Source organism: Salvelinus namaycush, chromosome 18, assembly GCF_016432855.1.
Source record: "Salvelinus namaycush isolate Seneca chromosome 18, SaNama_1.0, whole genome shotgun sequence".
NCBI classification, from domain to species: Eukaryota; Metazoa; Chordata; class Actinopteri; order Salmoniformes; family Salmonidae; genus Salvelinus; species Salvelinus namaycush.
Window position 1 is genome coordinate 19,252,848 of NC_052324.1, and position 12,961 is coordinate 19,265,808.

The 12,961-nt window shown below is 41.9% G+C and overlaps 2 protein-coding genes and 1 long non-coding RNA gene across 5 annotated transcripts in view; 1 reads left to right on the top strand and 2 right to left on the bottom strand.

Moving 5' to 3' along the window:
* The window catches only part of LOC120063195 (LIM/homeobox protein LMX-1.2-like), a 57,097-nt gene that overhangs the window by 924 nt on the left and 43,212 nt on the right, over nucleotides 1-12,961 (bottom strand). For both annotated transcript variants that reach the window (XM_039013410.1, XM_039013411.1), the window contains exons 3-7: nucleotides 10,645-10,877; nucleotides 8,816-8,991; nucleotides 7,974-8,051; nucleotides 2,616-2,682; nucleotides 842-1,003 (exon numbers count right to left, since the gene is read on the bottom strand). In XM_039013410.1, coding sequence (XP_038869338.1) covers nucleotides 842-1,003; nucleotides 2,616-2,682; nucleotides 7,974-8,051; nucleotides 8,816-8,991; nucleotides 10,645-10,877 — 716 coding nt within the window. The remainder of the gene's footprint in view (nucleotides 1-841; nucleotides 1,004-2,615; nucleotides 2,683-7,973; nucleotides 8,052-8,815; nucleotides 8,992-10,644; nucleotides 10,878-12,961) is intronic.
* On the top strand, nucleotides 3,520-5,500 carry LOC120063197. 2 transcript variants are annotated; one of them, XR_005478481.1, is made up of 4 exons: nucleotides 3,520-3,569; nucleotides 4,240-4,384; nucleotides 4,702-4,884; nucleotides 5,242-5,500. It is a non-coding gene; the product is annotated as an uncharacterized LOC120063197 (long non-coding RNA). The 2 variants fall into 2 exon arrangements; XR_005478480.1 differs by having other exon boundaries at nucleotides 4,240-4,884.
* On the bottom strand, nucleotides 4,523-5,240 carry LOC120063196 (piggyBac transposable element-derived protein 4-like). The gene is made up of 2 exons (XM_039013412.1): nucleotides 5,050-5,240; nucleotides 4,523-4,901 (listed from the first exon to the last, which is right to left on the bottom strand). The coding sequence occupies exons 1-2, from the start codon at nucleotides 5,189-5,191 to the stop codon at nucleotides 4,582-4,584; spliced, it is 462 nt and encodes a 153-aa protein (XP_038869340.1). The 5' UTR covers nucleotides 5,192-5,240; the 3' UTR covers nucleotides 4,523-4,581.

Genomic DNA, 12,961 nt, shown 5'->3' on the forward strand with positions numbered 1-12,961 from the left:
TGTTGTCTTAGGTCTCTCTTTACGTAGTGTTGTGTTGCTACCATGCTGTGTTGTCATGTGTTGCTACCATGCTGTGTTGTCATGTGTTGCTGCCATGCTATATTGTTGTCTTAGGTCTCTCTTTACGTAGTGTTGTGTTGCTACCATGCTGTGTTGTCATGTGTTGCTGCCATGCTATATTGTTGTCTTAGGTCTCTCTTTACGTAGTGTTGTGTTGTCTCTCTTGTCGTGATGTGTGTTTTTGTCCTATATTTAAAAATATATATATATTTTAATCCCAGCCCCCGCTCCCGCAGGAGGCCTTTTGTGTTTTGGTAGGCCGTCATTGTAAATAAGAATTTGTTCTTAACTGACTTACCTAGTTAAATAAAGGTTAAATGAAAAAAACAAATAAAAATCCCTGTGATTGTCACATATTAATCACATACAATGGTTATTTCGCATCGTGGTACATTACTTCACTCATCATTCTCACCATTGTTTTGATTATAATTTACCGCAAGCCATTTGGATTATCTAAAAGCTCTTCACATAGTCCGCAATGCAAACTGTCAGATAGCATAGCATTGCATGTCACTAAACCCCATACACAGACAGAGAGAACGTATTGAGTGATTGTGGGGTGGGAGGAGGAAGGGGAGTAGAAAACATGTTGGATTGATTTTGAAATGAACTTCAAAATAAACCAGTGGCCTGTGAGTATGTTTGTGTCATCTCATGTGGAAGGGGGTTGCTTATACTTTGTGCAAGCAGCCTAAGCCAGGGCTCTGTGGCCTGAACACATGTCCCACACTGGGGAGCATGTAAGGTTGAGCAGGGGGGTAGGGGGGTGGATGCTCACCATATGGGTTCATGTGGTCTCCGGGCATCTGTGGGGGAGTGAGGCCCTGTTGGAAGGGGTCTGTACTGTAGCCGTTCTGATCCATGGCAACCAGTTGCTGCTGGGGCGGGGCCAGTGGCGTGAAGGAGTTCATCATGCCCTCCATCCGATTGGACATCACCTCTGTAACACAGCCAACCACATGGAGAAAGACTTTACATGAAGACTCTTGTGTTCCTGGGAGGAAAATCATCAACTCTAAATCTAATACAGAAACTAGACCATGAGCACTGTCTCCATGGAAACCCTCTCTGCTCTGCTGTGGCCAAGGGAGATTCTCCCAGCATTCCCTTGAAGAAGGCAGCTCTTGACTCAGTCAGCGGTGAGTGGGATGCACACACAGCCCTTGTGGGTTTGAGACTGGAGCCCACCACCCTGCACTTTCCTTTACAGTGGTGAGCCCTTGTGAAAAGATGTCTGTCATTCATTTATTTTGGGTTCCAGAAGTTTCCATCACATATGTCTGCTGTAATGCTTTCTTGTTTAAGTTAACTGTACTCAGTAGATTTTGTTATCTGAAATACATATGTCTCCTCACATACTATCCTATCCAGTATTCACAATATGCACTTTTGGGCAACAGCATTTCAGGGCATACTGTATGCCTTTCCCTACAGAGTTTGACAAAATATTCTAGAGCTGTTGAGTAATAAAATGTCAATGTAAGCCTTGGGATTTCCACAGTAAAGAAAGGTAGCTGCTTTAGCTTGTACAGCTATATTTATGTACTGTGTGCAACATCTCTTAAATCGTGTATCTTCTGTCTTGTGTATACTTTGTGTAGATTCTTCCTCCTCACTGTTATATATCTTGTGTTTTCTTACAATATTGTGAAACCAAATCCTTTCTCCATAGTGGATGTGTGTCTTTCAATTAAGCTTTCGTCTGTGCCTGGAATCATATCATTACCACCATTTTATCTAAAATTCCAAATATAATATGATTTGTGAACATTTTACAACCGCTCTAGTGATTCCTCCTCGCGGTGTGGTAGAGTGCCAAGGCATTATGTGCAATATTTCTTCATTTTCTCTGTTTTTATTTGTCTTGAATTCTGAGAAGATTGCCTCTGAACACTTGTTGGTGTGTCTCTAACCCTGACAAACAGTTTGTATGACATCATTACAGGAGTGCAGTTTCTGAACGGGAATGTGAGTGTTTGACCTGGCTACAGCATGCGGACTACAGTACTCACACAGGATGGGTCATTTTATATACAAGACTGATTAACAGGTTTTCATTTGTAAATCTCCCCACCCACACACACAGCTGACACGGTCTCCCATGTACCACGCCTGACTGGGGCCACAGACGCTAGCTAGCCTCCTCCACCCCCCCACACACCAGTGGAAACTAGGGCTAATGCGTGGGAGGTCACACACGAGCAGAAGCCATTACGACCGTTCTCCTCCAAAGGTTTGCATGTTGCCTCAATTAATGCCATCTTTTGGAGTGGTCACACAGAGCTGTGGTATACAGTATGTGATTATCCTGCCTCTGTGTTTCTCATTGAAGTGCCATGCTGCATGTTTAGCTGGCTGAATCATCATTTTTATTTCTGTTATGTGATAATCCCAGATCACAATTTTTAACACCATGTCAAATGCAAAAGAATTGTCTGAAGCCATGGTAATACGGAAGCAGTAACATCTGTTTTTAAACTACTGAAAGGCTATTGAAAATGATTCTGGGGCAGTGGTTATTGGCCCTCTTCAGCCCAAACTGTAGACTGTACCTTGGCCAAGCCTTTGAGAATTCTGTTGTTCTTGTTGCTGTTGCTGCCTCCTTGCCATCTTCTTCATCTAAAAAAAAAAAAGACACCGAGTTTTAACCCTTTCATGCGTGAGTTCCAAATATCTCTAACGGTCGCCCCAGCGTGAGTTTTTTTATGCACGTGATGTTAGAATGTTCTCTCCATTCCAGAATGTGATTGATACGTAACAGTACATTTTATCCGCGCTGCCCTCAAACCAAAGCACGCAGCCTGTTTATATTTATAGGCTGTTTCAACTTCAATTTCAAATTATTTTCTAACAAGTTTTTATTTTCTAAAAACAGTTTGAATTTAGGTGTGTTCCGCCTCCTCATTCATTCACATAAAAATAGTAATTTTTACTTTTGCGGACAATTACATTTTTGGGACATTTCTGACACGGACAAAATTCCCCCAAGCACTTCCCAATTGTTTGTGCAGTTCACGTCTGCAGACATTTGCTCATCTCCCGTCAGAACATGATCTGCACACGTGTTCACATTTTCTATCTGTTGCCCTCATTGCAGTCATTGTTTTCGTTAATAATAATAACTTTGGAAATGTGTGCGTTTCTATCAAAGTAAGTGCATTATTACGTTGTAATAGTTTCTGTATGTCGTTTCTATTGTAGCGTACTGTATGTATGGAGCGTAATATATTTGTGTATATTCTTTATAACCGCGGACACGTGAGGTAACGTTACTCATTTTATAACCTTTATGGTGTTATAGTCAATCGTGCTTATGTAGCTACATTATTCTATTAGCTCTGTAAAACAATGCTAATTGCGTCAGAGAAGTACTATCTTGTGTTGTATTTTGAAGCTACATGGCCTTATGACTCCCAAGTGACGCAGCGGTCAAAGGCACAGCACATCAGTGCTACAGGCGTCACTACAGACTCCCTGGTTCAAATCCAGGCTGCGTTTCTATCAAAGTAAGTGCCTTATTACGTTATAATAGTTTCTGCTGTAGCTCACTGTATGTATGGATCATAATATATTCCTTATAACCGCGGACACGTGAGGTAACGTTACACATTTTATAACCTTTATGGTGTTATAGTCAATCGTGCTTATGTAGCTACATTATTCTATTAGCTCTGTAAAACAGTGCTAGTTGCGTCAGAGAACTATTAGCTTGTGTTGTATTTTGAAGCTACCCTGACTTTATGACTCCCGAGTGGCGCAGCGGTCTATGGCACTGCATCTCAGTGCTAGAGGCGTCATTACAGACACCCTGGTTCAAATCCAGGCTGTATCACAACTGGCTGTGATTGGGAGTCCCATAGGACAGCGCACGATTGGCCCAGCGTTGTCCGAGTTTGGCCGGTGTAGGCCATCATTGTAAATAATAATTTGTTTTTAAATTACTTGCCTAGTTAAATAAAATAAAAAATATGACCATGGTTTGTTTATTTGGTCTATTCAGCATAGCTCTGTTCTGCCCTGCCTTGCCCCCCTGTGGAGCTCAAAAGTTAGTTTCTTAATGCAATAAACTATTTTTTATAGCAGTGTTTATTATGTTACTTCTTTGTAGTATTGTTTTATTGCTATATCCTTATATTGTATTCTAATTAATAATTCCTCTTTCTTCTGTACTTTCAGAAACCACAAACATTATTTGCCAATATCATAACTGGAGCTGGACATCTTTGGAGCAGAAGAATGAGGACAGCTTTTGTATGCTAACGTACACTCCTTAACAGTCTTACTGGATGAAAAGACAGCAAGAAAACACATATGCCAATATGTAATAGTCGTCTATTTTATTGCAGTATTGGTAGTTGGTTCAACAACATACTAGAGGACAAAAAACTGAAAATGCATAACCCATATTTAATATTCATGCAGTGACTGAACAACAACTGCATTTCCACCCCCCCCCCCCCCCCCCACCTCTGAAGGCATAGTATCATGGCAGTCAGTCACTTATTGCTGCAGATGTGCTCAATAATGCTTGAGCATGTGATACTCCTCAAAGCATGGTGAAATACATAGAGGTGTATCACAAGCTAAACACATGTATTTTGTCATCTTCCTCTGCTTACTTCTCCTGGTGCCAGACAGGCAGACTTTGCAGTGCCTCCTTGTGCGACTACCTTGAGCAGCAGTTTGAGGGACTTTGCAGGGAAAATGCCGTGCAGTAAGGCGTAGGGGATTGTTTACAGCAGGACGACCCCCAGTGGATGGGCGCCGAGGGGTGTGGTGCTCCTCCAGCAGCTCTCTCATTAGGTTCTCTCTGTATTTTTGGTAGGTAATTACTTTACCTAAGAGGGAGTGGGGAGGATGAAGAAAGTTAGAGGATGATGAGGCAGTGGGTAGGTGGGTGAGATATTGTCACTATAATTGCATAATGGATTTGTATGTGAACTGTACATCCAATTACAAAAATAGCTTGTTCAGTAATCAACTCACCTGTTAGTTGGCGGTGAACTATGCTGCCATTGAGGGCAGCAGTGTCGATCAGATGGAAAAATATCTTCTTGTACCACTTGGTTGTTTTCCGAGTGCATTCCACAAAGCTGTTTATCATGTCTGCCTTATCCACTGCCCCCATTTTGAGGTTATAGTCGAGCACACAATCTGGTTTGATCTTTCTCTCTCCAGTCAGGTGATCCACCTTCCCTGTGGCCGACATGGTTGCTGTATGGACAGTGGAGAGGACATGGACATCTCTTTTGTCATGCCACTTTACTGCCAGCTGTTGACCATTCTCCTGGAACTCCACCTCCCCTCTCTGCATCTTCCTGCATCCGAATACTGGCATCCCCTTCCTGTTCGACCTGACTGTGCCACAGGCCCCTGTGCTGTTGGAGAGCAGATGCTGGAAGAGTGTGGGACTGCTGTACCAATTGTCCACGTACAAAGTGTGTCCCTTGCCGAGATGAGGAGCCAGCATGGTCATCACTACGGACCCGGACACCCCAAGCCCCTCATAATGTTTGATGTCAGTGGTGGACCCTGTGTAAACTATAATATCCTGGACAAATCCTGTCTTCACGTCGCACATGACAAAGAACTTGACTCCAAACCTGTGCCTTTTGGAGGGAATATATTGACGGAACGCCAGCCTACCTTTCCATAACATCAGGGACTCATCAATGCATAGGTCCTTGTATGGCACAAAGACCCGACCAAATGCTGATGTCAGGCTGGTTAGAACATTTCTTATTTTGTATAACGGGTCACTTAAGATGGCAGTAGCATTGTTGACGAAATGCAGGCATCGCAGCAGAACTAGGAAGCGGTCTTGGGAAAAGAGGGTGGCAAAGAAGGGAGTTGCAAACATAGGATCTGTGCTCCAGTATTCTCTTAGGGAGTTCTTCTTTACTATCCCCATGAGGAGGACTGTCACCAGGAAGGTATACATTTCACTAATTGTGGTTGTCACCCATTTAGCGAGTTTCCCCCTCACTCCTGGCTCTCTCTTCTCCTGTAGCTCCAAGGCATAGCGATTGGTCTCCTCTACTATGTCTCCCACCAGCTCCTCTGTCAGAAACAACTTGAAGCACTCTGCCTCAGTTGGAAATGGCAAGGGGCGTTGCACTCCAGACTGGGACTCGTCAAAGCAAACAGCAGGGCCAGGAGGGGTGAAATTACTGGTGGCCTTCCAGCTACCACAGAACTCCTGTACTTCATCCACTGTCGGTCTGCCTCCATCACCACCAGCATCTTCAAAGGGAACTGGTACTTCGTCAGTGGACAAGGGAAATTCAGATTCAGGGTTCTCAATGGCTACAAGGTTGGAGGGCAGCTCCTCACTGTCACTGTCAGAATCTGATTCCTGACTTTCATACTCAGACTCATTGTCAGAATTTTAAAAAATCTCCAGAATTTCCACATTTGTGAGTTGTCTCCTTTTGAAAGACATTGCTAATGCTACAGCTTAGCTCACTAGCTACATACATAAACAACAACACTGAATGGCTCAGAGGAATGGCTCAGAGTGAGAGGGTACGTGTTTGACTACCGGCACGCGCCACTTGTATCAATAAATCACTATCAGAAAATGTTTCGCGTGGCAATTATTTGTGTATTTACGGTTTTATTCACATGTTTTCAATTCTAGGTGACAAATCATGCATTCCGATTCTTGCACAGATTGTAATGGGCACATATTATGTGTGTAAAATAATTTTTTTGAAGGTTGTACTGATTATGATGAGCTAAGCTAATTCCAGCTGTGTAGCCATGTTTGTTGACATACAATGCATTCTGGGTTTCACGTAATCGTCTGTTTGACCAAAGATGTTATAACAAAATGAGGTGAGTAAGAGTTCACAAATTCTTTGAGGACTTCCGGAAATGAATGGTGGGATGTGAACGACGGTAGATGACACACCCCTTCAACATGCATACTATAAACAGACCAAACTCATCTCGTCTTCTCTTATTATCTTCGGTTTCTGTGAGGAAAAATGCATGGCTGCGCGCTGAAACTAATCATCGGATTACTTTCGATTTCTATAAAGTGTTTTACCTAATTATTTCGATCAATGGTGAGCTCACCCGTGATGTGATTAATTATACATAGTAATTGCTATTAGCTAATTCATATTGTAGTTTATGTCAGCCTAGAGTTAGAAAATATGACTGCTTGTGTTGGGTCAATCTTTCCTCAGTTAGCGCTAGGACTATTGTAGCCTACATTTTCCCGGTTAGGATGATTGTGTTATGCTATATATACTTCTGTGAATATCTGAACATTGAATCCAAAAAATAAACTGCTCACATTCTGGACATAACTTTGTAAGGACTGTGTTTGTGTAAATAGTTTCTGAAAAAAGTGTGGCCAGCTCAAACGCTGATTGTTGCGTCATTCGAAACTGGCCGTTCTAAACGAGCGTTCTAAATGAGTGTTCTAATCACACAGGTGTGATCGTACGCTTCAGGGACCACTGTAGAACGATCACACCCGTGTGATGGTACGTGTGAAAGGGTTAAGCAACTCCCCAAACTAACGTGCTGTTTTTCATTTGAAAACAATGCTTCTTGTTGCTCACCCCTGAGTGAACTATAGGAACACGTATCTGACTGTACTTTGTTATCAAAGGCTTTTTACGATAATATCAAAAAAAGGAGGTGGATGTAGACATCCAACGTATGACTGAGGTAGATTTGAATGCATTGCACTTTAACTTTACAGAGTTAAATGGAATGCAATGAAATAGTTACATTTATTGTTGATATCTGTGGTGATTTGTTATCTCCAATACTGTAATGTTTTCCCACTCCTGCCAATCTATGTGTACTGCATTGCTATTACTGCATTGCTTGATTAGTAACAAATAACATAATTATCACAAACAACAGTGCCTTTCTGGTGGTTGTGCTCTCACCTTGGCTCTCTGGTTTTGAAACCACACCTGCACCACACGAACACTGAGGCCTGTCTCAGCAGCGAGGGTCTCCCTTACCTTTAACAAGTCAACACAAACGCATTTCAACATCACACAAGAAAACAAACACTTAACTACAGATTGCGGCAGTCTTTTTGGACCTATTGGTTACTGCCTCTTCAAAGCTTTGGAGCGGGTGCAGTGAATGCTTTTAGGGCCTCCACTATGGATGCAGTTCCTCTCTTTCAGAATGTCATTTGGTGCAGGGCAGATGGGCTGCGTTACCCTCTACCTCAGTTAACACAGACCAGAGTGTTGCTAGCCACTTCAAAGCACAGCTCTGAGGTGCTGGAGATTTTTCAAATTTGAGAATTTTATTTGTAAAACTACTGTAGGTCTCATGGCATTCCTTCCTCTCCACATGTCATTCTGTCCATGGGGATATTATGAAGTATTAGTATTGGATTTGCATCTACCGTATACTACAAAAACACCTCAAAGTAAGCTTAAAAGATTGATTTTGTTGCTTGTCTTCTCACAAAAGCCAGCTTTCAGTTCATACTGTGTGTATACTGTAGCCGTGCAGACATTTACAGTAGTTTTCCAAATGTAGGTCATTCTTTCAGGTCATTCTCTGTAGCCTAAATACACTTGTTCCTCATAGCTACTTTTGTGCTCAAACTGCAGCTAGCCGCCTTCGTGCTAGAGGTTAAACAAAGTGTTCGTTTTCATCTCCGTTGAGTGTTCAGTAGGCAGACAGTGGGATTAACTCTGTCTGTCTGGTGAAAATAGAGCTGCTTTGGTGGTGACTAGGTCATGTGGAGGAGAGGAGAAGGTCTCACCTTTCTGCAGGGCTTGGAGGACACCTCGAAGGAGGCTTTGAAGGCTCGTCTCTGCTGAGTGTTCAGAATGGTGCGGGGTCGCTTGGGCCTTCTGGGGTCCTTCCCATCATCTCCCTTCCCCTGGCCTCCGGTGCCTTTCTCCTGCTTGATACCCAGATCCCCATCGTCGCTTTTCTCTGCATGGAGATACCATTTTTCACCAATATCAGTATGGGTTTGAGCTGACACCTTCTCAGAAAGTCTGCTGGTAAATAGATGTTCTTTCCAATTCCAAGAGATTCCGACTCCACAAGTGTATCCATAATGAAAGGAGACACGTGGTTTTAATAGTTTCTTATGAATTTATTACAAAACGAATAGGCCACATGCACGATTAGACTTTCAGAGGACTTACCAGAGAAGCACAATGGTATATGCACATTTGTCATTGGATTTGACATTATGTCATTGGTAATTAATTACACTCAGCTTTGGCTGTTTTACACCAAATAAATCTTTGGTAAGAATCCTACATAGCGGATCCACCACAACATGAAAAGGCAGCATGACCGCATATGGGAAATGAACTCAAAATATCAGAGGAAATATCAAATATAGATTTCAGAACCTGAAAATAATAGTAAAATGTACACTGGGTCCCAACAGACAAAAAGACAAAAAATATGCTATGCATAAAGAATACAATTGGAAAAGGTTCTAAGACATTCTTACCAAAAGGTGGAAAGCTGATGGGTTTTGTTATTGTCTATTGTAATTGCATGTGTCCATAAAGGGATCTTGGTGTCTCTCTATTGGCACACATAATGTGCCATCTTTTATCATCACATAGTGTGATGGACATTACATCATTAATCTGACAAGCAATATCAGTGTACATAATATAAAGATACTCATACTTAAAATGCTAAACTTCATGAGTTTACAAAGATAATGATCAAATCCAATGTTAAATAATGTGTCCCCAATGCATTCATTACAACCTTCAAGGCCTGGGTGAGTGAAAGGCAGTATTCTCAGAAACAGCAGCACTTTCAATTAAAGCAACAAATGATGTGGGCTTCCAGTGATGGCTTAGAGATGCATACATGATGGTCTCGTTCTGTCTGCTGTCATCTGGTTCTGATTCTCTACTGTAAATAGTGTGGTGTAGTATGCTAAACTGTATTTCACCAGTTGATTTCTATATTTTATTTTCTGTATATGCCGAGGTTAACCTCTGTTCATGTAAAATCTTGAATTTGGAGACACTCCAAAAGAATGCCCATGTGATACACTAGGACAAAACGAAGTGTGGAAGTAAAATAAATATTCCTTTAAGTTGACAAAAGTTGACACAGACAGATGTGTTTGACAAATTCTCTGCCTTTGTGTGCATGTTTAAATGAGAGCCAGATGGGTCTGAACAGTGAGGCTTGGCGAGATGCCTCATTGTGTGGAGGCGAGGAGTACAGAGGAGAAGATAAGAGGAGCTCCGCTCGGCCTTCTGCAGAAAGGCCCTAAATCCTCCCGTCAGTCATCATGATACACTGATTTAATTATTTCCAGCAAAAGAGCCCGCCGGCACAAGGACCCAACAGCCATTAATACAGTGCCTTTTTGTCTTCCCTGTTTCGACTTCCTAGCCCAATACATTTTTGCTCCCTGCCCATAATATCCATTGTACATTGAATAAAATGAATGAATGACTGAATAAAATCACTCAAAACTGTGGGTCTCACCCAGAATACATTTTCATACTTTTCTGTGTTTGCGTGAGTGCGAGTGTGTGTTCTTCTGTTTCTGCGTGTACTGTATTGTACTGTACTGACTGCGATAGGATTTGGTCTTACCTGAGTCGGAGTCGTCCGGGCTGACAGAACTGAGCAGGTCCTTCTCCTTCTCATAGTCACTCTTACACAGCAGCTGGCCCTCCTTCAAGACAAACTCATCCCCTTTTCTCAGCTGCCGGTCACACACACAGCAGGAGAAGCAGTTGAGGTGGTATACACACTCCAGAGCACGCATCACAAACTCTGTGGGGGCGATCTTCTCCAGGCATCCACTGCACTTGGCGGCAAACAATCTATGGAAGGTGAGAGAAAAGGCACCATTACTAATCAGATTAATCAACAACGTACGTTACATTAATAATACAATCTGATCACAGAATCAAGGGGGGTCAACTTAGTCTCCCGAGCTTGACCTGTCATCATTTTTTTTAAATTAAGTGTGTTTGAGGGTGGCAGGCCGCTGTGGCTGATTCTGTGTGCAGCCAGTACCAGTGAGTGATCCCTTTGACTGGAGTTCATGTGTGTAAGTGACTAGGGTCCCCCTATCCCCATGCCACTCCAACAGAGCTTGGTCATGGGCACCTAAATGCCTCTTAGCCTCAGACAGCTGACCGACACTGGGTTCAGTCAGTTATGATGCTCAATTAGAATCAGCACATTAAACCCTACATGTCCTTTTTTCTCTTTTTATTTGTTTATCGTAATCACTGTTTCTCTGTCAGATTAGCATCTGATTCTTTGCAGGTTGTCAGCATGGTCTGTTTGAGTAATGACTAGGAACTGGAACATGCCCACTGTGTCCTCATACTTTTCTACACCCACTATATCTGATTAATCTCCTCCTACTCATCACACTGTTTTAAATCTCATCTGGCCATCCTAAACCAGCCTCTATGGTGCATTAACACTTCCATCTTCCATTATATCCTTTCAGGAAGATGTCAAACTGTTTGTATTGTTTTATTGGTGGCTGGGAGAGTTTTAATTCATTTGCTGTCGTTCAGAAGGAGAATCATTAACTGGGCAAGGAGGCAGAGAGTGTGGTTGATGTTGTCCAGCCGTGAAGCTGGTTTTATTAGCATGCTCTTTGTTTTCGTTGGTCTGGAGGACAGCTGGCAGCCGCCTATCTATTTGTGGTGAACATCTATTTCATTGTGCAAGGGAGAGAGCGAGAGGGAGGGAATAGAGAGAGAGAGAGAGAGCAGCAATTGACATCATCTGCTGTTTCAGGACAGGGATGAGCGATAGTGATGAATATGTTTAAATATGAGGGGAGAGAAACCCAGGGAAGGTTTTGTCATGCTAATATTATTGTAGGTGCTGATTGAGAACTGATAGGGAGTTTGTGTCTGCCACACAGTTCAGTAGAGCAGCTGCTTGCATGGTTGAAACAAGAGACACGTTTGGTTGCTGTTTCTAGTCTCTACATCTCATATCAGCTCCATCTTTGAGCGGCCATTTACTACAAATCAGACTGTTGTCAGCAAGCCAAACTTTTCTCACTATAATGGCAAAACAACAGAGATATCAGAATTGGCACACGCATGCTTTAATCTTTCAATTATTACAATACATTAAGACGATTATTATTAAACTATGGAAAAACCTAGAGGATAATCGCTTAAAAAATATATTTTTGGCACATTTTGCAAACAAGCTGACTTCTTGTGAAAGCAACCTGCAGACCTACAGAATGATGCTTATCTGCTCAACGATGAAATTACTGTGATCCAACAAAATGTGTAATTCATATCATCTTAAACATCACCTAATATTAATTTAACCTTTGTTTAGGCAGAGTCCCACTGAGACCAAAGTATCTTTTGCAAGGCAGCCCTGCATTACATGGGCAGCAAGCAATTACACATTAAATATTCAAGCTGTGTCAAACGATAATAGCAGGGACATACATACAGATGTAGGATCTTAATTTGAAACAGTTTGCTACAGCAGGAAAATAATCCTGCATTAACAGGAAATGTGAATTATTATGTGGAGTATAATTAATGGCATTTTTTTGTAGGGGTTGATATATTTTTCGTTAGGGCATATCAAGTCTGAAATTTTAAAGTGGAAATTACAAACTTAAACCTTGTATACACTAAAAGTTTGCATTTCCTGCTATGCAGGAAAATTCTCAGCAACAAAAGAGCGAACAAATTAAGGTCCTACATCTGTAATCCAATATCTACCGCAAAAGTGTAGTAGTAAAACAAAAAGTCCTCGTGGATCAACCTTACAGTTGCATGGAATGTTGGCTATCGCTGTTTAAACAAATCAAAATATTCACAAGATAGATTAATAATAATTCATAACTTTAGAGAGAAGGACTGTCTAACTGTTGCATGCTGGGGTTGAGGGACATGAGGGGATGAAT